General features: G+C 51.4%; 1 protein-coding gene across 1 annotated transcript; it reads right to left on the bottom strand.

The window, feature by feature from the left end:
* Positions 1–203: 203 nt before the first annotated feature.
* Positions 204–5,373, bottom strand: LOC125508374 (IQ domain-containing protein IQM3-like). Its single transcript, XM_048673071.1, has 9 exons — positions 5,058–5,373; positions 4,629–4,743; positions 4,423–4,488; positions 4,105–4,193; positions 3,870–3,957; positions 1,534–1,680; positions 1,333–1,425; positions 1,040–1,141; positions 204–944 (listed from the first exon to the last, which is right to left on the bottom strand). The coding sequence occupies exons 1-9, from the start codon at positions 5,267–5,269 to the stop codon at positions 471–473; spliced, it is 1,386 nt and encodes a 461-aa protein (XP_048529028.1). The 5' UTR covers positions 5,270–5,373; the 3' UTR covers positions 204–470.
* Between the last annotated feature and the right edge of the window lie 18,851 nt (positions 5,374–24,224).

Here is a 24,224-nt window from a genome sequence, read left to right as displayed (position 1 = left end):
GTATCTGTATGTAATGTGAGTGAGAATACTTTGAGAAAATTTCAAATGCACCTCTCTTTAGTCGAAGATTCTCCTTGAATTTTGAATTTGATCATGGTTTGTAGGCTTTGTCTTGTCCCTCATGTTTTCTGGTTGTCGTAAGCAAGCATACTATGACATATGAAACAGAAAACTCTGCTGAAGCTATTTCTGCAATAGTGACATTTGGCGGGAAAAAGGCGCAATCATACATTGTTAAATCAATTCACCAAATTGGAGCTCATACAATCCTCATCAGATCCATCTGAGCTACAAATGGGTCCACGGAACATAGGTAAAACAGCAAGCACAAATTTCTAACTTTTGCAGCACCCAGCTAATATGAAGCAGCAGAACTACACAGCTGTTGCCCATACTCAAGTTCATAACTTGGCTGGGGCAGGGAGGCCTGCAAATGGCACGAGCGGCGGCGTTGGCAGGGTGGGGGAGAGTCATGATGGCACCCTCCACGAGGCTGGAGGAGTCGATGCCCTCGGTGAGAGTTGTACCATCTCTAGCGCTTGCATTCTGAGCTCTATCGGATAATCCTTCACGCACCCAATTCTTGGACCATTTCCAGTGCTCCATTTCAGGGATAGCCTGTGGCCGAGCTGATAGGATTTTGACCTGCTCTTGGAATTTACCCTCTCAAGAATTGCATCCTGCGAGACGACCGCATCAAGATGACTTTGCAGGCCACCTGATAAGGTTCTTTGGTAGGCTGACCTTGTTTGCTCCACACGGACATTATTGTCCTCGTCAGCTTCAGTCTGTGGAGATGGCCCAGATGCCTTGTCTTCTGCTACCATGTTGGAAGGCAGTTTCAACTGTGGAGTATTGGATGCCATCATGGCAGCAGCAGCAGGGTTCTCTTTGATATTAGGCACTGGATCTTCATAGTAGTCTTCCTTGGTGGATGAGCGCACCTGAATATGCCAAAATAAGTTGATTAAGTGAATCGTCTCACATTTGGTAACACATAGGAGTGTGATTAGATTCAGCTGGACCAAAAATAGTATACCTCAACTTCTTTCAGATCAACTCCATTTTCTTCTAGAAAGCTCATGAAGTTGGTAAGGTTCTCCGCACTCGGCTTGTAATGTCCACTATAGGCCCAGATGGACTGAAATGAAAAGAGATCGCCAAAGCATCATATTAGCACAATGCATCCAATGAGAAAGCATAAGAACAAAATTGTGAGTATGCTATTAGATCTTTTGGGATATAGATACAATATTTAAGTAACAATTCACCAAGTGTAAAATCTGTTTGTAAATGGTGGCACTAAGATAGGATGGTGGTTCTCGACAATACCTTGATAACTCCATTTTCTGCCGTAAACCTTCCAGCAGCTATAGTTGCACCTCCTGCTAAAAAGCTGGAGTGCTGGAATACACCTCTCTCTTTCTGGATATAGAAATAAGCATACAAGGTAAACATTTAGTGAAGCTAATCTTCAAAAACACGATATAACAGTGCTCAGCAGCAATAAAATTCTGTAAGTTATCAAACTACCTGCCCAGCATAAAGTTTCTTTGCTGTGCTCACAACAAAAATCCATTTTGTCCCTTTAGAGCCCTGGCTTGTATCAAGTGGTTCTCCAGATATCTTGTGGACAATCTTTCCCTCTTTAATGATGTATTCATAGTACTCACGCTCTTGCTGCAAAACATTAGACAATTGTTACAGAGTTCATGCTTAACTATCTTCTTCCAAACTTTCATGTGGCAATTTGTTATGACTAATCTGAACATGTTGGGTGTGTTGTGGTTAAGATGAACAATCAAAGAGAAGTATAAATGGCACAGACTAAGGAGTTCTATGACCTCATACATATAAAGTATTAAACATATTCAATACTTCTGGAACTTTTGCAGTTAAATTTATCTTCGATAACTCTGTCCAGAAATATAAGGAATGCATGTTTCCAAGATGTAACTTTGACCAACGATTTTCCCAACTATGTGGATTATCTCGTACAAATTGATACTACTGAAAAGTGCTTTTAGGATGAATCCAATGATACCAATTTTGTATAAAGTAATCCACACATTATTGACCAATAAATTTGAGAAGCGTATGTGTATGCCTTACAATTCTGGGCAGAGGGAGTATTTATTTATTTACAATAGCATTAAGACGTATGTCATGTGCAGCGGGCCGCAGAAGTCCAGCGACCGAGGATAGGGCACTCATCCTCATGTAGATGCCAGCACGGCCCAATCCCTGTCGAAGTTAGGCAGGCTCTTTTGCTTAGTTTTGTCTTTACACCTGAGATATTCTTACCAACTAAATAACCTATCTCTTGCCTAACTAAATATCATTCCCAGCAAACCCTATCAATAGCTTCCTATTTTAACCTTCTCTTTCCTAAGTAAATAGATATACTTACAGACTAAATAATGTATTAACTATTGTTCTTAACTCCTTCATGAATTGATGATGATCAATTTTTTTAGAAAAGGAGGATGACCCCCGGCCTCTGCATCTGGGAGATGCATACGGCCATTTTATTGATTATTCTTGAGGACCTTACAAAGTAGTACAACAATATGCCTGAATCCGCCATCTTGGCAACATCTGCCGCTACTCCAATCCATATGATGAAGGGGTGCAAGGTGAGCCAAATACCTAGACCTCTCACCTAAGCCTAACATCTAAAGCCGGAGGCCCCGACTGAGCCACATACCGGGTCCGGGGCACAAACCGGTCTGACGCACTCACATGTGTCGTCGCCGCCATCTACCACTAGTCCATCTTCAGAGCAGATTGAGGTGCCAACCTTGGTAGGTGCCTCCGCCATCGACGCCACCTTGACGCCAAACGACGACCTCCACCTACGTGAGTCCATCTCCAAGCAACGGACGCAGATCCATGCTAGGATAGGGCCGCACCACCGCCGTCGCCCACCACCCACAAGCGCCACCCGGCCCCAAGGTTCCCAAAGCGGCGCCTTCAAGAAGGGAACGGCGCCGTGAGCGCCATCGCCGCCCAACAAAGTTAGGGTTTTCGCCCGAGAGACCTAGGGGAAGGGGAAGTGAGGGGATCAGTCCATACCGACGCCTCCAAGGAGGGGAACAGCGCCCTCAGGCGTCGCCGTCGACGCGGCCGGCCATGGCCGACCAGGGATTTCTCCCGAACTAGATCCACGCCACCAGCAGCGCCTCCTGTACAGAACCGACGACCCAAGGAAGCGCGGCCCGACGAGGTTGGCCTGCACGCCAAACAGTGGAGGAGGGGAGGCGCCAGATCGCGTGCACCGGCCACCGCAGAAACCGCCGCCGGCCACCAACGACCACCGGATCCCGCCGCCCGCGCGGCCGGGACGCCAGATCCACCGCCCGCACGGCTGCTAGCCGGCCGTGCCTTGCCAATGAAGCCGCCGCTCCAGATCCGGGGTTCCCCACGCAGAGGCAGGGCAACCGAGGCCCCGCCGCCACCATCCTTGGCGCCCCGGGCTTGCCTGGCGGCTGCCTCAGGCGGCGGCGAGGAAGGGAAGAGGAGGAGGGGCGGCTAGGGAGGAGGAGGGACAACTAGGGTTGGCATTGATGATGATCATGGTATTGTTAGCTTCAATATTGACTCTGCATGTGACAACGCTTAGCATGGTGCTGCCCTTGATCCAGCACCTAAACCACGTTTTCATTATGATCAAAACATATTTTAGAAGTTAAAGATGAGAAGCACAAAGTTATTGGTATTTTTTAATCGCAACTGAGGCTTGCTGAAGAAACTTGAGCATTGAATGAGTTTAGCAGTCTGAAGTTCTAATGCAGCTCTCAGTGAAATATTTTCAGTAAGAATGGTATCGTTTCAAATAAAGATAGCATTCGTTATGCAAATAATCTTACTGGACCAAGATATCTTATGCATTGCTTTTTCAGCAGAGCCCTTGAACATTCTGGAAGCTCTATATCTTTTCCCTCACCAATATCGAGCCTGAATATGCAAAAAGAAAAAGACTTATCAATTTCCGTGCAAAATCCATCAGACTTATCTTGTAGGAAAATGACAGCTACATATTGATTGCATCATTTCGTTTGAACAGCAAAACTTTGATACACATAGTGGCAGTCATTTTCTTACCAGTAGAAGAAGGGCTGGCCAGCCTGGGTTTGGCACCAGGCATCATAGTAGAAATGCAGGTTGTGCCCGTACCTATGTCTTGGATCAATCTACAAGATGGCACATGGATTTCAAAATTTTGCAAGTAGAGGTCAAGTCAACAGTGCAAGCTGCAGAACTTTTATCATGGATGTTCACAGCTAACTGAAAGTCCAAGTCAACTGATACTGCGAGCTGATTCTTTTCACACTCATTTGAAGAGCATAGAAAGGCAGCAGATACAATACTACTAAAATTAGGTTGAAAGCAGTAGTTGATGTGTACGGTTTTTGTACTCACAGCCTCGATCCAGTGCTGGAAAGCCAGCTTAAGAGCCTTGGCATCCTTGGATAAACCCTGACCCACCTGCATCAAGCTCATGAATATGTGTTGGAGCTAAAATCAAGGAGAATTCCAATCAAAAGAATCACTTTCTTGTGGGGAAAAGGCCATGGTGAGCTGCCTTGCGCTGGCGATTGACGCGGGGAAAGGGAAAGCGGCAAGACCTTGGATGCATTGAGGCTGACGCGGTTCCAGCGCGAGGCGGCGGTCTCCGGCTCCGGGTCGTCGTAGAAGGAGACGGTGCTGTGGTTTAGCCGCGCGAAGTCCAGCGCTTCCCACCTTCATTCAATCCAAACAAATGAAAAACAGATTAATTTTCAGCACCCGTAGCCATCAAGACAAATCAATGATGCAAAGGCCGGGGGCTATCCTCCTTTTAAAAACAAAAACAAATATATCATCAAGACAAAGCAAATCAGGCATTGCCGACGCCAAAATCTCCGGCTGACCGGAGGGCAACAAGCAAAGAAAAGGGCAGCAATAAGCGCAGAATCCCAAGAAAGGCGGGTTTGGGCGATTTTCTTTGCCAAAATTATGAGACGACCAAATGGAAGAAAAGAAACACGTTATCTTTTTGCGTAGGATCTGGTTACCAGAGCTCCTCGACGACGACGGCGGAGTCGGCGAGCTTGCGCCTGGTCCGGTAGCTCCGGTAGACCTTCTGCACCTTGGTCGCCGCGCCATTCGCGCCGCCTCCAGCCGCCGGCGACGGCAAGGAGGACTCCGTGTGAGTCGGCTCCCGCGCGGCAGAGTCCACGCGGTCCAGCCCGGCCGCCGGAGGAGGCATCACAGTCTCCACCTCCATCTAGCAACGGCCTAATGGTTGTAGTCTTGTCGAGGAGGAGGAAGGGGGGGAAGGAGTCAGCAGCAGCAGGAGCAGGAGCAGGAATTTATGCTTGCGCTGGGCTGGTGTAACACGAGAGATTGTTGGACAATAATTTAATTTAATGCGCTTATTGAGTTAGTTTTGTGTAATGCTGGCGGGAACTACGTGTAGTGTACAGAAAGATTTCCCGGCAACAACAGAAAAGAAAAATGGAGCGCAGAAATGTTATTCAGTGCCGACCGAGTACGCGTGGCATGGGATTACCTGTATGCCAAGGTCCACGGTGACGTGGATTGGCGGTGGTGACGGGCTGCAGCTGCATGCGGACGCGGTCGCAGGTCGTGTGTCGACCGCCGGGTCGTGTCCACCGTGCCCGTGCGTTTCGTCCAGGAGCGGGCACATACGAGTAGATACGATGTGTTGACTCGGAATTGCTGTCCATACACCTCTCAGGTGCACGGTGCATGCAAATGCTCCTGCTACCTACCTCTTGCACGGTTTATGTATGTGATGATTCTAGAGCAGCACATAGTACGTCTATGTCCAAACGCATTTATGGTCAGCAAGTACTGGTAGCTTTCCTGCACAGAAATTCGCATTGTTATTACTGTTTGAGGGTCGAAATTCAAGTTATTGCTTTACCTACTACCAGAACCCGTGGTGCCCATGGCAGGTGGCTCCATGACTGCGTCCTTGCCCTGGCCCAGCGTCACAGTAAGAGCATATACGGCGGGAATGGTTTGTGTTACAAGGGATATAAAGGAGTTCACGGAATATTATGGATGTATTATTTAGCCTCGAGGACGAATGTATATTGAATACAATAATTGAAGGGCAAGACGTCTCTTTTAGAGATAAGGTAGGAGACGGATTACAAATCATATAGACTACTAAATACATGTATCTTAAATATATCTATAACGGCAACTCTGAAAAAAGCCCGTCCTCGTCGCCCGCGTCTGGCGACACGGGGGAAACCTCGCCGCCGCACCTAGGGGCCGTCCTCCGCCGCCCCGCCTCCGCATCGCCGTTGCCGGAGGGCCGCCGGCAAAGCCGTGTTGCGCCCTGAGATGGCAACGGCGGGGCGGCTCCGTCCTGCGCCGCGGCGCCCCTCCCCCAGATCCGATCTGGTGAATCTTGGGGTGCTCCCCTCCGGCTGTTGCGCCTCCTCTGCCGGTCCAGTGCGGCTGCTCTGCCTCGGCTGCTCCTCCGCCGGATGTTTCCTGTCCCCTCAAAGGCACAGCTCTCTCCTGCTGCTGCGTTGGGGGTGCTCGAGGTCCACGGGTAGTGGCGGTCGGGCGGGTTGGGTCTTGGTTTGGCCTCGCCGCAGGCCGCTCCTAGTCCCCAGCCGCGCCTCCTCCGTGCTGCGGTTCCGGCATGTGTGTATTTGTGTGGTCATGGTGTTCTTCTTGGCGGGCAGCTGAGGCCTCGCGGCGGGCTTTTGCCAGCACTGCTTCGGTCCCGGCAGCCATGGACCTGCGTTCTCCAGCGTCCGCTGCTTGCCAGCGTCCTCTGCCGGTGTAGTGCCGGACCTGGCGCTCCGATTGTTGCGTCCTCTCCGGCCTTCAGTTCGCCGGCGCTTCGGCGGCTCGGCCCTCGGCAGCTCGGAGCTGCGTCCCTTCCGGTTCCTAGTTTGTCGGTGGCGTGGGTCGCCATCCCACCCTCTGCGTCGGCTCTCTCCACCCTGCTGCCTTCCCGTCCACCTACATGCCATGCCGGCCCAAAGCTCGTGTTTTTTGGCAGCGCCGATGCCACTCTCTGACGGCACACATAGCCCCACCTCACCCTTCTGTGATGGTAGTCTCGACTTGTGCATTGACTTTGTCATCTACGGATCCTGATCTGGCGGCAATGGGATTGCTCGAATTCAAGCCAGGGCGAAAGCCCTGCTCGGCTTGCCGACGCTGGTAGTGGCGGCATTTTCGGGTGTCGTTTTCCTTCTTGGAGGCTCTGCCATGGCCTTTATCCGCGCCCCTCTTCGAGCATCGGGGGAAACCCTTGGTCCGATTCTTTGGATCGGATGGCGGTGGCATAATCATGTTGCTCTCCTTCTTGAAGGTGCTATCTTACTTGCTTGCGGCGTCCCTGGTGTTGGCTTTGAAGATGTTCGACGTTTTGCCAGTCTAGGTTTAGTGGGTTTAGCTGTGTTTTTTCTTCTCTTCGCGTCGAGCATCCCTTATTTCTATGCTCCGGGTACCATGCCCACGCCAGTTTGCGTTCGTGGCATGTGTTGTATTCTCTTTGTACTCATTTCTTTTCCTTCTATCAATGAAAAGATACGCAAGCTTTGCGTATTCACGAAAAAAATATCTATAACATCCCCCCGTAGTCATACTGGTAGTGTTGTGAACAACAGTAGCGTCGCGGACGGTCAGACTGGAGAGAATGGCAGCCGTCGGGTTGACATCCCCCGCAATCGTAGGGGAGCGTCGCGGATGCATTGACTGTAGAGGAAGCCGACGAGTTGCTTAAGTAAGGTGAGAGCCCTTTGTGTCGTTTTCGAGGTAGCCGAGAGTGTGGGTGGTGTAGCCGTGGTCGATGTAGCCATGCGAAGAACGCCGTGGCCGGTGTCGAGGAAGTCATCGTGGAGCCGCGGACGCAAGGGGGCGCCGAGTTAGTCATGGGCGCAGTGGTGTCGAAGTAGTGGTGCGCTCGGAAGAAGACGTTATTGATGACGCGTCATGCGGAGTTTGCCAAGCCCAGGGACACATCATGGACGAAGGCACGCATCGGTGTTGCCAGCACCAGGTATACGTAGACAGACGAATACGAAGTCGACGCAGCGCCGCACCAAGCTTGCTAGGCCCGAGGACACATCATGGACGAAGGCACGCATCGGTGTTGCCAACACCAGGCATACGTGGACAGACGAAGACGAAGTCGACGCAGCGCCGCGCCAGGCTTGCCAGGCCCGAGGACACATCGTGAACGAAGGCATGCATCGGTGTTGCCAACACCAGGCATACGTAGACAGACGAAGACGAAGTCGACGCAGAGCCGCACCAGGCTTGCCAGGCCCGAGGACACATCATGGACGAAGGCACGAATCAGGGTTGCCAGCATCGGGCATGTGTAGACAAGGGACCTACACAAGCTGTACGCCATGTCAAGGAGTCAGAGGGGCCAGCAGAGAAGAACTCGACGACGGTTGCGGCGCCAAACGACGCGGGGCCGATGTCGCCAACGGTGGTCGGAGTAGACGAAGTGGTCGGGGGAAGATGACAGCGATGCTAGCAACGAGCTGGTGCTGAACGAAGACGAAGAGGGTGGACTGGCGGCGCGGCTCGGGTGAGCGAGCTGCAGTGGTGCCGAAGAAGAGCGGTGGCCGTGGCTTGGTTAGGAGCGCGGCGGTGATGCTCGAAGTAGGCGAGGAGAACCCAACAGCGTGACAAAGACCAATGCGGACAGTGGCATTCCCATGCCAAGGAAGGCGGCGGGGCGCATAGCACGTGAATTCAACGCACGGGGACAGCGGAGTGTACCGCGGGCCGCGGTGCTACGGCTCAAAGGGGTGACGCAGCGGCAGCAGGCGGGTCGTGGTGACGACGGGAAAATCTCGGGGCGATGGCGGGGACCGCGGGCCGCGACGCTACGGCCCGAAGGGGCGGCGCAGCGGCAGAGCGCGGGATCGTGCAACCGCGGGGACGGCCTCGGCTGACGGCGAACACCGGATGCCACGCTCGCTACGGCCTGATGAGGCGACGCAGCGACAACGCGAGGCTCGGTGCAGCCACGGGGACGACCTGGATAAGACGACCTCAGAGCGGTAGTAGACCGCAGGCCGTGACACTATGGTCCGAAGGGGCGATATAGTGGCAGCACGTGGGTCGGTGCACCTGTGGGGAGAACCACGGGGCGACGGTGCCGCAGCCCGGTGGAGAGATGCTGCGGCAGCCCAATGGTAGATCGGTGCAGGGGTGCGCTGAATACAAAAACGATCTTCACAGAATTTATGGAGGCGCACGCAAGTGACGGGCCGTCTGTCGCACGGCATGGATGAAGCTGAAGCTGTGGACAGGTGATCAATCTGATCGCTCGCGGGGTCGAGGTGGCACAGACGATATCGAACAGCCGCAGACCAGCGAGCCCGCACGAGCAACCCTCCATCCACGTGGGAACATGCAAGCGACCAAGGGGCATGGTGTCGCGAACATGGGTGCGGCCAGACCCGTACAACGTCGTACTAGTGCAAGACGCCGGCATAGAGTTGTTCGGCTGGTGCCCAGTGCGCGCGGCCAAATCCAAGCTTGCTTGTTGATGGACTTTAGGCCTATGTGGACGATTGGTTGGACTTGCACCGTGGAGACCCGTGAAAAGGATGTTGCTGAAGTCTGCATGGACCAGATGCAAACACATCTGGATGGAGGCGGGGTTGATATAGGTTGCGATCTGATCAAGGCGAGCACAACCGACTCAGAGCGACGTGCGGACAGTCGCGCAGACGACGGCCATTACAAGCCGCCGCATGTTGTGTGAGACCGTCGTGTCGAAGAAGAGGCTGCTGTAGTCTGACGCCGAAGTCGGAGTAGAGGCACGAGAAGCTCAACGGACGGTGGCGGGTGACGCAAACCGATCTTAGATCGGAAAATCAAAAAGAAACATCGATCAAGACAACCGGCAAGATAGAAAAATCCGGATCAGGAAATCAGAAAAAAGACTAGGACGCCGGTCAAACACGACCGGCGAACGAACCCTAGGCACGGGCGACGCGGCCCCTGGCGGCGGTTGAGGGAGTCCTGGATTAGGGGGTGTTCGGGTAGCCGGACGATACCTTCAGCCGGACTCCTAGACTATGAAGATACAAGATTGAAGATTTCTTCCCGTGTCCGGATGGGACTTTCCTTGGCGTGGAAGGCAAGCTTGGCGATGCGGATATTCAAGATCTCATACCATTGTAACCGACTCTATGTAACCCTAACCCTATCCGGTGTCTATATAAACCGGAGGGTTGTAGTCCATAGGCAATCAACTCCATATACAACAATCATACCATAGGCTAGCTTCTAGGGTTTAGCCTCCTTGATCTCGTGGTAAGTCTACTCTTGTACTACCCATATCATCAATATTAATCAAGCAGGACGTAGGGTTTTACCTCCATCAAGAGGGCCCGAACCTGGGTAAAACATCGTGTTCCCTGCCTCCTGTTACCATCCGGCCTAGACGCATAGTTCGGGACCCCCTACCCGAGATCCGCCGGTTTTGACACCGACATTGGTGCTTTCATTGAGAGTTCCTCTATGTCGTCGCCTTTAGGCCCGATGGCTCCTTTGATCATCAACAACGATGCGGTCCAGGGTGAGACTTTTCTCCCCGGATAGATCTTCGTCTTTGGTGGCTTCGCTCTGCGGGACAATTCGCTCGGCCACCTGGAGCAGATCGAAAACTACGCCCCTGGCCATCAAGTCAGGCTTGGAAGCTTAAACTACACGGCTGACATCCGCGGAGACTTGATCTTTGACGGGTTCGAGCCACGGCCAAGCGCGCCACACTATCTCGAGTGGCATGATCTAGCTCTGCCCCCGGACAGTGTCCTGGAGGCCGCACACGCATCGGTTCTGACCCCTAACTCGGAGCCTATTGCGCCAATCGAGGATGAGCGGTTGGACGTCACCTCGGGGGCTGCGATCCCAAAAGCGATCGAGCCGAACGCTAGCCCCGCACTCTGCACTACCCGTGACTCCGAGGATCCGAACTCCTCCCCGGACTCCGAACCTCCCGCGCCCCTGCCAATCGAATCCGATTGGGCGCCGATAATGGAGTTCACCGCCGCCGACATTTTTCAGCATTCGCCTTTTGGCGACATCCTGAATTCTCTTAAGTCCCTCTCTTTATCAGGAGAGCCCTGGCCGGACTACGGTCAGCAAGGGTGGGATACGGACGATGAGGAAATTCAAAGCCCACCCACCACCCACTTTGTAGCCACTGTCGACGATTTAACCGACATGCTTGACTTCGGCTCCGAAGACATCGACGGCATGGACGACGATGTAGGAGACGAACAGGAACCAGCACCTGTAGGGCGCTGGAAGGCCAACTCGTCATATGACATATATATGGTGGATACTCCAAAAGATGGAGATGGCGACGGAACAGTGGGGGATGACGCCCCCAAGAAACAGCCAAAGCGCCGGCGTCAGCGGCGCTGCTCTAAATCCCGCCAAAGCAAAAACGGTGATTCCGGCATGGGAGATAATACTACCCCGGATAGCACCGAAGAACACCCACCTCAGCAAGATTCGGCACAGGAAGATGGGGAAGCCAGCCCTCATGAGAGAGCGGCAGACCAAGAGGTCGAGGATGATAACCATACGCCTCCCTCCGAAGACGAGGCAAGCCTCGATGACGACGAATTCGTCATACCATCAGACCCCGCCGAACAAGAGCGTTTTAAACGCAGGCTTTTAGCCACGGCAAGCAGCCTCAAGAAAAAGCAGCAACAGCTTAGAGCTGCCCAAGATTTGCTAGCTGACAGATGGACTGAAGTCCTTGCGGCCGAAGAGTATGAACTCGAACGCCCCTCCAAGAGTTACCCGAAACGCAGGGCGCTACCCCGATCAGAGGAGGAATCACCTACATCACCAGCGCATGACATGGCAGACCGGCCACCTCGCGGCCGCGACAGAGAGGCCTCTCGGCCCTCCACCCAAGCCATGCCCCGACGTCGCTCAACTAAGGCACGAGAAAATGCGCCAGACCTGCGAGACATACTGGAGGATAAGGCAAGACAAACAAGATCGATCTACGGATCGCACAGGCGCCCTACGGCATGTGACAATGATCTTCACTCCGGATACAACAAATCCGGCCGGGCCGAACACAACAGACATAGCTCTTCCGAGCTGCATCGTGATATAGCCCAGTACAGAGGCACCGCACACCCGCTATGATTTACGAGTGAAGTAATGGATCATAAAATCCCAGAGGGTTTCAAAACCGTAAACATCGAATCATACGATGGCACAACAGATCCGGCGGTATGGATCGAGGATTATCTCCTTCACATCCACATGGCACGCGGCGATGATCTACACGCCATCAAATACCTCCCGCTCAAACTTAAAGGACCGGCCCGGCATTGGCTTAACAGCTTGCCAGCAGACTCAATCGGTTCTTGGGAGGACCTGGAAGCCGCATTCCTCGACAACTTCCAGGGCATTTACGTGCGACCACCAGATGCCGACGACTTAAGCCACATAATTCAGCAGCCAGAGGAATCGGCCAGACAATTCTGGACACGGTTCCTAACAAAGAAAAACCAGATAGTCGACTGTCCGGACGCAGAGGCCCTAGCAGCCTTCAAGCATAACATCTGCGACGAGTGGCTTGCCCGGCACCTGGGACAGGAAAAGCCGAAATCCATGGCAGCCCTCACGACACTCATGACCCGCTTTTGCGCGGGAGAAGACAGCTGGCTAGCTCGCAGTAACAACTTATCAAAGAACCCTGGTAATTCAGATACCAAGGACAAAAGTGGCAGGACACGTCGGAATAAGCAAAAACGCCGCGTTAGCAGCGACAGCAATGAAGACACGGCAGTCAATGCCGGATTCAAAGGCTATAAATCCGGTCAGCGGAAAAAGCCATTCAAAAAGAATACTCAGGGCCCATCCAGTTTGGACTGAATACTCGATCGCTTGTGCCAGATACATGGCACCCCCGAAAGGCCAGCCAATCACACTAACAGGGATTTTTGGGTGGTCAAGCAGGCAGGCAAGTTAAGGGCCGAAAACAGAGACAAGGGGCTGCACAGCGACGACGAGGAGGAGCCCAAGCCACCGAACAACAATGGACAGAAGGGCTTTCCCCCACAAGTGCGGACGGTGAACATGATATACGCAACCCACATTCCCAAGCGGGAGCGGGAGCGTGCGCTACGGGACGTATACGCGATGGAGCCAGTCGCCCCAAAGTTCAACCCATGGTCCTCCTGCCCGATCACTTTTGATCGAAGGGACCATCCCACTAGCATCCGTCATGGCGGCTTCGCCGCATTGGTTCTCAACCCAATCATCGACGGATTTCATCTCACAAGAGTCCTCATGGACAGCGGCAGTAGCCTGAACCTGCTTTATCAGGATACAGTGCGGAAAATGGGCATAGATCCCTCAAGGATTAAGCCCACAAAAATGACCTTTAACGGCGTTATACCAGGTGTAGAAGCCAACTGTACAGGCTCAGTAACACTTGACGTGGTCTTCGGATCTCCGGACAATTTCTGAAGCGAAGAATTAATCTTCGATATAGTCCCGTTTCGCAGCGGCTATCACGCCCTGCTCGGACGAACCGCATTTGCAAAGTTCAATGCGGTGCCGCACTACGCATATCTCAAGCTCAAGATGCCAGGACCTCGAGGAGTAATCACGGTCAACGGAAACACCGAACGCTCCCTCCGTACGGAGGAGCACACGGCGGCTCTCGCAACGGAGGTACAAAGTAGCCTTCTCAGGCAATTCTCCAGTCCGGCCATCAAAAAGCCAGACACGGCCAAGCGCGCCCGGAGTAACCCACAGCAGGACCGCCTGGCACACTCTGAGCAAGCATAGCAATGCGGCCCCAACCCCAGCTCTCGCGACATAACGAAACCAGTACCTCACGTACATAACTACGCCCTTGAAATACCATGGGCACAGGGGAAGGGGCACAATAACGGCATGCCCAAAATACGGCTTAAAACGTACTAGGGGCTGCCGGATTCCTTTTTTAATTTTTTCTTACTTTCAGGTCTCCATACTTCGGACGACCTGTTCGGCAATTCGACTGCCACACAAACGATGCAAGCTCCAGGGAGGCAGACAAGCCATGCCGCATTATGGAACTCCCAGGTGGTCTCTGTTATGAGCGGTATACCTGTTTTAAATACAATTTCGCGGCCTGCCCCTGGTCAGGACATACTAAATAGTCCAATATCTTTTGCTTACCGCACTATTTATATCGTTCGGCTTTGATAAATAGCCTCTCTATAAACAATGCTTAGCTTCTTGTCTATTTTTTGCATTATCTTCTTTTCACATTTATGTTTATTAAATGACATGATTGCACCCGTACACCATGGTACGGCAAACACGCCAGGGGCTTCAGTACCCCTCATAATGGTGTGAGAAGTCCGTACACTTTCACAAGTGCGGCACCCCGAACTTATAGCTCTATATGCATCGGCTCCGAATCATGATTTGGGTCAATAGTTGGGTTTGCCCGGCTCCTATGTTTTGGTGCCTTACGTTCCGCTCTATCGGCTAAGGTAGCACTAGGAGAACCACTGCGATTGTGCCCCGGTTCAGCTGGGTTAAGCACCTCAGTGGAGAAAGCCAAAACTGACTGTCATGATGTGGTGAGAGACCGGTCGCTGTTCGAGAGGTTTTTTGAGTCCCTAAAGGCTTATGCCGCTTCGAGCGAGGAGCTGGCTTTGTCCGGCCAAGGCGTGGATAGCGCCCCGAACTCGGTCTTCCGAACTAGGGGCTTCGCCGAAATTTAAAATTATAGAGTTCTATGGCTAAGTGAGAGTGTTCAAGCATTATAGTCCGATTGCCTAGTTCGTTGTGCTGAGCGCCTCCCTCGAAGGACCCAACTATGGGAAAAAGAGCGCTCAGGTTTATCCCGAACACCCCAGCACTAGTGGCATGGGGGCAGAAGCCGACGACTAGCCATCTCTCAATTTTTGATAAACGGCTGCACAGAAAGTAATATTTTAAATTCAATAAGCATTGCTTAGCGCATCTGAACAAGTTTTCAGCGCACATGATAAACACGAGTGAGTTCATTCAAAAATCACATCCTTGGTACATTCATCCGCCACAAGGCGGGCACCTGCAAGAACATCCTTGTAGTAGTTCTCGGGCTTGCGATGCTCCTTCCCCGGCGGTGGCCCGTCCCTAACAAGCTTCTCACCGTCCAGCTTACCCCAGTGCACCTTTGCACGCGCATGGGCCCTACGGGCACCTTCGATGCAGACGGAGCGCTTGATGACCTCGAGCCTTGGACAGGCCTCCACCAGCCGCCGCACCAGCCCGAAGTAGCTCCCAAGCAGGGCCTCTCCGGGCCACAGCCAAACTATGAAGCCCTTCATGGCCTGTTCGGCCACCTTGTGGAGCTCGACCAGCTGTTTCGGCTGGTCGCTCAAGGGCACAGGGTGTCCGGCCTCAGCATACTGAGACCAGAACACCTTCTCCGTCGAGCTGCCCTCTTCAGCTCGGTAGAATGCGGCGGCGTCGGATACGCTGCGGGGAAGATCTGCGAATGCCCCTGGAGGGCTCCGGATTCGGGTAAGTAACAAGTAGTTTACTTTTATATTTCTGCTTTGCATAAAGAATGCCTTACCTGCTGCTATCTTTTTCACCTCCTCCAACTCTTGGAGGGCCTTTTGGGCTTCGGCCTTGGCAGACTTGGCAGTCTCAAGGGCCGCCGCGAGCTCGGACGCTTGCGTCTTTGACTCAAGCTCCAGACTCTCATGTTTTTTCATGAGAGCCTGAAGCTCTTGCTGCACCTCGCCGACACGGGCCTCAAGTCTCTCTCGCTCGGTGCACTCCGTGGCCGCTTTCTTTTCGGCCTCGGACAGCGCCTGCTTGAGGGTCGCCACCTCAGTCATGGCCCCTACAATAAGCAGTACAATCCTGTTATTTTTTGCAATCACGTCTTTTTATAGGCACCTTTTTCTGTAAGGTATTTCTTACCTTCTTTCTCCTCGAGCTACCGCTTGGCAAGGCCGAGCTCTTGCTCGGTCCGCTCGAGTCCCTGTTTCAGGGCACCCACCTCAGCAGTCAGTGCGGCGGTGGCTAGCAACGAAGCCTGCACACGCATATTCACTCTTTGTTGTTAGACTACTGCGAAACTTGATAGATCCTCTATTCGGCTTTTCTTCCCGAACGCCAAACAGAGCATCAGGGGCTACTGTCTATGCGGTTATTTTCTTACATATTTTTTACTTACCTCGAAGCCTGTTAGAAGGCTAGCGCAAGCTTCACTCAGTCCGCTCTTGGCGGACCGAACCTTTTGGATCACCGTACTCATAATAGTACGGTGCTCCTCGTCGATGGAGGCGCCGTCAAGCACCTCCAGCAGATTGTCCGGCACCTCCGGTTGGACAGAGGCCGCCGGCTCAGAAGGCTTGCTCCTCTTGGAAGGAGTTCGCCTACCGCAGTCCGGAACTGTTGAAGATTCCGGCGCGGTGTCCGGCACAAAGCCAGACTTGGAGCCCTGGGGGGTCTTGTCCCCTTTACTCCTGGAGTCCGGGAGGTCGCCTTGCGGCTCCTCCAGGACCACCTCCTCCTGCCCCGGAGCTCGTTGCGACGCCACTTCGGCGTCATCTGCAGTGCGGGGGAAGACAGCAGGCGGAACTGAGTTCACGTCCGATGAATCCAGGGAGCCGCTCGACGACTCGTTGAGTTCGGCCCGGGGTGGGCTGCATAATTATGTTCGACATTAGGGAAGGATGTGCAACAAAGCAACGTCATGAGTTACTCTAATATCCGAATACTTATGATTTCGCCGGACGCTTGGCCCTATCTGGCCACTCCTCTGCGTCCTCTTCGGCGTCGGGGGAGTAGTTCGGCGGAGGGGTCTTCCTCTTCCTGGACCCTTCGGCCTCCCCCGTTGGGGCGGCCTTCCTTTTCTTTCCTCCTCCCGCTGGAGGGGGAGAGTGTTCTTCTTCCTCCTCCTCGTTCTCACGGGAGGAGAGCGTCTCGGACTCGTCGGATGACGAGTCCGACACCACCACATTACAGGTACTCTTTCGATTCCCCGTGGCCTTCTTCTTCTTGGCCTTCTTCTCCGGCACCACATAAGGCGCCGGAACCAGCAACTTCACTAGGAGAGTAGGGGCTGGGTCTTCGGGCAGGGGAGCCGGACAGTTAATCGATCCGGACTGCACCTGCCAAGCCTGTCAAAGGTGAGGGAGTTTAGATCCCACATAGAGTCAAACTATGAAGAAACTTAACATCCTGTAAAAGGTGAAAATAGCTTACCTCGCCGGCGTGATGCCGCGAGCTGTATCCGCGGTCCTCGGAAGCGGATGTGGGAGCCTCGGCGCCTTTGGTTAGCACCTTCCATACGTCTTCATACATCGTGTCAAAGAGCCGGTTAAGGGTTTGATGCTGCGCCGGGTCGAACTCCCACAGATTAAAGCCCCGTTGTTGACACAGGAGGATCCGGCGGACGAGCATAACCTGGACTACATTGACAAGCTTGATCGGCTTGCTCACCAGGGACTGGATGCATGTCTGCAATCTGGTCACCTCTTTTTCGTCGCCCCACGACAGGCCCGTCTCTTTCCAAGACATAAGCCGCGTGGGGGGTCCGGATCGGAACTCGGGGGCTGCGATCCATTTCGGATCGCGCGGCTCGGTGATGTAAAACCACCATGATTGCCACCCCTTCAGAGTCTCCACGAAGGAGCCCTCGAGCCATAGGACGTTGGCCATCTTACCCGCCATGGCACCTCCGCACTCCGCCTGGCTGCCGCGCACCACCTTGGGCTTGACGTTGAAGGTCTTGAGCCAGAGGCCGAAATGGGGGCGGATGCGGAGGAAAGCCTCGCACACGACGATAAACGCCGAGATGTTGAGGACGAAGTTCGGGGCCAGATCGTGGAAATCCAGGCCATAGTAGAACATGAGCCCCTGGACAAATGGGTGGTGGGAAACCCAATCCGTGGAGGAAGTGGGGAAGGAATACTACCCTCTCATGGGGCCTTGGGGTGGGGAGAAGCTGCCCTTCCTCGGGAAGCCGGTGCGCGATGTCCTTGGACAAGTATCCGACCTTCCTTAGCTTTTTGACATGGCCCTCCGTGACGAAGGAGACCATCCACTTGCCTCCTGCTCCGGACATTGCTGGAGGAGGTTGAGGTAGGAAGCGCGGGCTTGGGCGGAGCTCGGGTGCGCAGGAGATGGATAGGCAAAGGAGGAAGAAGGCGTAGGTAAAAAGGTGGATCCTTGTCCCCTTATATGGGTGGATGCGGTTGTGCGTCCCCACCTGCCTAGTAAAACTCGCTTGCCTCCCAAGCGCCGTGATAAGTGGCACGGTTGGGTTACCCATGTCCGTATTGATGAGAATCCCGTAAAAGGGGGGTACACGATCTCTGCTTTGACAAGATGTGCCAAGGAAACCGCCTCGCAAAACATGCTGAGGTGGAAAAGTGAAAACGATTCGAGCGAAGGACTTGGCTGTAGTGTGATGACACACTGCAGAATACGTCAGCAGATTTGATTTGTGTTAATATTATTCTCTCTATGGCAATATGTGGAGGCTTATTTTGCAGAGCCGGACACTACTCTTGGTGTTTACAATCTTCTATGAAGGACTTGGAGGAGGAACCCGCCTTGCGATGCCGAAGACAATTTGCGCGCCGGACTCGTCGTCATTGAAGCCTGGTTCAGGGGCTATCGAGGGAGTCCTGGATTAGGGGGTGTTCGGGTAGCCGGACGATACCTTCAGCCGGACTCCTGGACTATGAAGATACAAGATTGAAGACTTCTTCCTGTGTCCGGATGGGACTTTCCTTGGCGTGGAAGGCAAGCTTGACGATGCGGATATTCAAGATCTCCTACCATTGTAACCGACTCTATGTAACCCTAACCCTATCCGGTGTCTATATAAACCGGAGGGTTGTAGTCCATAGGCAATCAACTCCATATACAACAATCATACCATAGGCTAGCTTCTAGGGTTTAGCCTCCTTGATCTCGTGGTAGATCTACTCTTGTACTACCCATATCATCAATATTAATCAAGCAGGACGCAGGGTTTTACCTCCATCAAGAGGTCCCGAACCTGGGTAAAACATCGTGTTCCCTGCCTCCTGTTACCATCCGGCCTAGACGCACAGTTCGGGACCCCCTATCCGAGATCCGCCGGTTTTGACACCGACAACAGTCATGGAGGTCGACCGCCCCAGGGGCGGCACACGGGGCTGAAGCGATGAGCGGCGGCTAGGGTTGGATCGGTTAGGCTGATACCGTGTTACAAGGGATAAAGATGAATTGGCGGAATATGATGGATGTATTATTTAGCCTCGAGGACGAGTATATATTAAGTACAAGACGCCTCTTCTAGAGATAAGGTAGAAGATAGATTACAAACCCTATACTACAAAATACATGTATCCCAACTATATCACTAACAATTTGGGCCGAAACTATGCGTATTGGACGGCTCGTGGATTGGATGAAATGGGTTAAGTGCCTAAATCAGTTTAGTTTGGTATCGGCTTTAACTATTTCGACTTGAAGCTCACAATCTCGCAAATATGCTTGTAATTTAGGTGTCGCCCGATATGTTTGGTTGGGAAATCCTCATGACCCAATTATTGCATCTATGAACATTATTTTGAATCAATAAAGTCGACGAGATTTCTAGAAAGAAATGTTGGGCTGGGTTTGTTTGGTCTAGACATGAACCGAATGGTCTCAGACCATTTCGACGCATAGTCTTGTAACCAAATCGACACGGGAAAGTGACCTAGATGAGGAGCGCCTCTACGGTCGCCGGCTGCCAGCCGTCGCCCGCTGCTAAGGTTAGAGATCTTCCGATGTCGCTGTCGTTGCTGCCGACTGGAGCTTGGTGATATGTCTCCAATGTATATATGATTTTTTATTGTTGCATGCTATTAAAGTATCAATCTTGGATGTTTTATATACATATACTAGCAAATTTATATCATTTTTGTGATTAACCTATTGACATAGCGCCTACTGCCAGTTGTTGTTTTTTGCTTGTGTCGGATTCGGGATTCCGCGGACCCTTGTGAGGTTCGAACACTCGGGTGCGTGCGAAGAACTCCCTCTTCCCAACCTGCCAGCTCAACGATTCCACAACCTAGCTCGACGAACCCGAGGGACAAAGGACACAACAGTTTATCCTGGTTCAGGCCACCTTGCGGTGTAATACCCTACTCCAGCTTTGTGGTGGATTTCCTCGAGGGGCTGAGGATGAACTAGTACAGTCGACGAACAACTTCAGGAGGTGAGGTGTTCTTGAGCTCAATGAGCTAGTGAGGTGGTCAGGGTGGAATGGATTCTCTCCCTCTATGGTGGTGGCTAGGTCCAATTTATAGTGGCCTTGGTCCTCTTCCCAAGTGTAAGGCGGGAAGGGATCCCACAATGGCCAAATTTGAAGGGAGGCAGCTAGTACAAGCTATCCTGACAAAAGTAGTCTTCGCCTGCAAAAGGCTCTCTTGGTGACGTTGTAGTGGGCTCCACAATGACCTTCGTCTTGTCGTCCTGGCGGTCTTGGTCTCGTTGCACCTGTTGGGGATCGTAGTAATAATTTAAAATTTTCCTACGTGTCACCAAGATCAATCTAGGAGATGCTAGCAACGAGAGAGAGAGAGAGGGAGTGCATTTTCATACCCTTGAAGATCACTAAGCGGAAACGTTAGAAGAACGCAGTTGATGGAGTCGTACTCGTGGCGGTTCAAATTGCGGAAGATCCGATCTAGTGCCGAACGGACGGCGCCTCCATGTTCAACACACGTACAGCCCAGGGACGTCTCCTCCTTCTTGATCCAGCAAGGGGAGAGGAGAAGTTGAGGGAGAACTCCAGCAGCACGACGGCGTGGTGATGGAGGAGCTCGTGGTTCTCCGGCAGGGTTTTGCCAAGCACTACGGAAGAGGAGGAGGAGTTGGAGAGGGGGAGGGCTGCACCAGGGGAAGGGTCAAGGCTGCCCTCCCACTCCCTCACTATATATAGGGGGAAGGGGAGAGGGGGAGGCGCCCTAGGGTTTCCCCTAGGGGGCGGCGGCCAGGGCAGATTGGATCTCCCTAGGAAACCCTAGGGAGACTTGCCCCCCAAGCCAAGTAGGTGGAGGCTTGCCTCCCAAGCCAGGTGGAGGCACCCCACCTCCCCAAGTAACATGGGAAAAGGGTGTGGGGGCGCACAGTCCCTCAGTGGGCTGGTTTTCCCCCTCCCCTTGGCCCATGAGACCCTGCAATACTTGTCGGGGCTCCTGAAACATCTTTCGGTCATGCTGGCCATCACCCAGTACTCCTAGAACAATTCTGGACTCCAATACCCTTCGTCCAATATATCAATATTCACCTCCGGACCATTCCGGAACTCCTCGTGATGTCCGGGATCTCATCCGGGACTCATTGGACCGCATACATCAGTATGTATTATTTCCAATAAGTCAGTTGCTCGCTCCATTGTTCCGGAGAACGGAGTCTTAGTCATCTTACCCATGAGGCATGGTTCGCAAGCATCAAGTGATTCCAAAAACCCATTAGCATGGAGTTTCTTCATGCGATTTACACCAATATGACCTAAATGGCAGTGCCACAAATAAGTTGCACTATCATTATTAACTTTGCATCTTTTGGCTTCAATATTATGAATATGTGTATCACTACGATCGAGATTCAATAAACCATTTATATTGAGTGTATGACCATAGAAGGTTTTATTCATGTAAATAGAATAACAATTATTCTTTGACTTAAATGAATAACCGTATTGCAATAAACATGATCAAATCATATTCATGCTCAACACAAACACCAAATAACATTTATTTAGGTTTAACACTAATCTTGAAAGTATAGGGAGTGTGCGATGATGATCATATCAATCTTGGAACTACTTCCAACACACATCGTCACTTCACCCTTAACTAGTCTATGTTCATGCTGCAACTCCCGTTTTGAGTTACTACTCTTTAGTGACTGAACCAGTATCAAAATACCGAGGGGTTGCTATGAACACTAGTAAAGTACACATCAATAACATGTATATCAAATATACCTTTGTTCACTTTGCCATCCTTCTTATCCGCCAAGTATCTAGGGCAGTTCCATTTCCAATGACCATTTCCTTTGCAGTAGAAGCACTCAGTTTCAGGCGTGGGTCTAGATTTAGGCTTCTTCATGGGTGTGGCAACTTGCTTGCCATTCTTCTTGAAGTTCCCTTTCTTTTCCTTGCCCTTTTACTTGAAACTAGTGGTCTTGACAACCATCAACACTTGATATTTTTCTTGATTTCTACCTTCATCGATTTTAGCATCACGAAGAGCTTGGGAATCGTTTCCATTATCCCTTGCATATTATAGTTCATCACGAAGTTCTAGTAACTTGGTGATAGTGACTAAAGAACTCTATCAATCACTATCTTATCTGAAAGATTAATTCCCACTTGATTCAAGTGATTGTAGTACTCAGACATTCTAAGCACATGCTCACTAGCTGAGATATTCTCCTCCATCTTGTAGGCAAAGTACTTGTCAAAGGTCTCATACCATTCGACATGGGCATGAGTCTGAAATACTAATTTCAAATCTTGGAACATCTCATATGCTCCGTGGCATTCAAAATGTCTTTGAAGCCCCGATTCTAAGCCGTGAAGCATGGTGCACTAAACTATCAAGTAGTCATCATACCGAGCTTTGTCAAACGTTCATAACGTGTGCATATGCTCCTGCAATAGGTCTATCACCTAGTGGTGCATCAAGGACATAATTTCTCTATGCAGCAATGAGGATAATCCTCAGATCACAGATCCAATCTGCATCATTGCTACTAACATCTTTCAACTTAGTTTTTCTCTAGGAACATATCAAAAAATAAACGGGGAGCTACATCGCGAGCTATTGATCTACAACATAGTTATGCAAATACTATCAGGACTAAGTTCATGATAAATTAAAGTTCAATTAATCATATTACTTAAGAACTCCCACTTAGATAGACATCCCTCTAGTCATCTAAATGATCACGTGATCCAAATCAACTAAACCATGTCCGATCATCACGTAAGATGGAGTAGTTTTCAATGGTGAACATATCTACTATATGATTCATGCTCGACCTTTTGGTCTCCAGTGTTCCGAGGCCATATCTGCATATGCTAGGCTTGTCAAGTTTAACGCGAGTATTCTGCGTGTGTAAAACTGTCTTACACCCGTTGTGGATGAACGTTGAGCTTATCACACCCGATCATCACGTGGTGTCTCAGCACGATGAACTTTGGCAACGGTTCATACTCAAGGAGAATAGTTTTACCTTGAAATTTAGTGAGAGATCATCCTATAATGCTACCATCAATCAAAGCAGAATAAGATGCATAAAGGATAAACATCACATGCAATTAATATAAGTGATATGATATGGCCATCATCATCTTGTGCCTTTGATCTCCATCTCCAAAGCACCGTTATGATCACCATCGTCACCGGCACGACACCTTGATCTCCATCGTAGCATCATTGTCATCTCGCCATCTATTTCTTCTACGACTATCGCTACCGCTTAGTGATAAAGTAAAGCAATTACAGGGCGATTGCATTGCATACAATAAAGTGACAACCATATGGCTCCTGTCAGTTGCCGATAACTCCGTTACAAAACATGATCATCTCATACAATAAATATAGCATCATGTCTTGACCATATCACATCACAACATGCCTTGCAAAAACAAGTTAGACGTCCTCTACTTTGTTGTTGCAAGTTTTACGTGGCTGCTATGGGATGAGGAAAAACCGTTCTTACCTACGCATCAAAACCACAACGATAGTTCGTCAAGTTAGTGCTATTTTAACCTTCATCAAGGACCGGGCGTAGTCACACTCGGTTCAACTAAAGTTGGAGAAACTGACACCCGCCAGCCACCTGTGTGCAAAGCACGTCGGTAGAACCAGTCTCGCGTAAGCGTACGCGTAATGTCGGTCCGGGCCGCTTCATCCAACAATACCGCCGAACCAAAGTATGACATACTAGTAAGCAGTTTGACTTGTATCACCCACAACTCACTTGTGTTATACTCATGCATATTACATATACGCATAAACCTGGCTCTGATACCACTATTGGGGAACATAGTAATTTCAAAAAAATCCTATGCACACGCAAGATCATGGTGATGCATAGCAACGAGAGGGAAGAGTATGTCTACGTACCCTCGTAGACCAAAAGCGGAAGTGTTTATCAACGCGGTTGATGTAGTCGTACACCTT

This window comes from Triticum urartu, chromosome 5, assembly GCF_003073215.2.
Source record: "Triticum urartu cultivar G1812 chromosome 5, Tu2.1, whole genome shotgun sequence".
In the NCBI taxonomy this organism is placed as follows: Eukaryota; Viridiplantae; Streptophyta; class Magnoliopsida; order Poales; family Poaceae; genus Triticum; species Triticum urartu.
The sequence above is the reverse complement of the archived record's forward strand: the minus strand, read 5'-3'. Positions and strand labels throughout refer to the sequence as shown.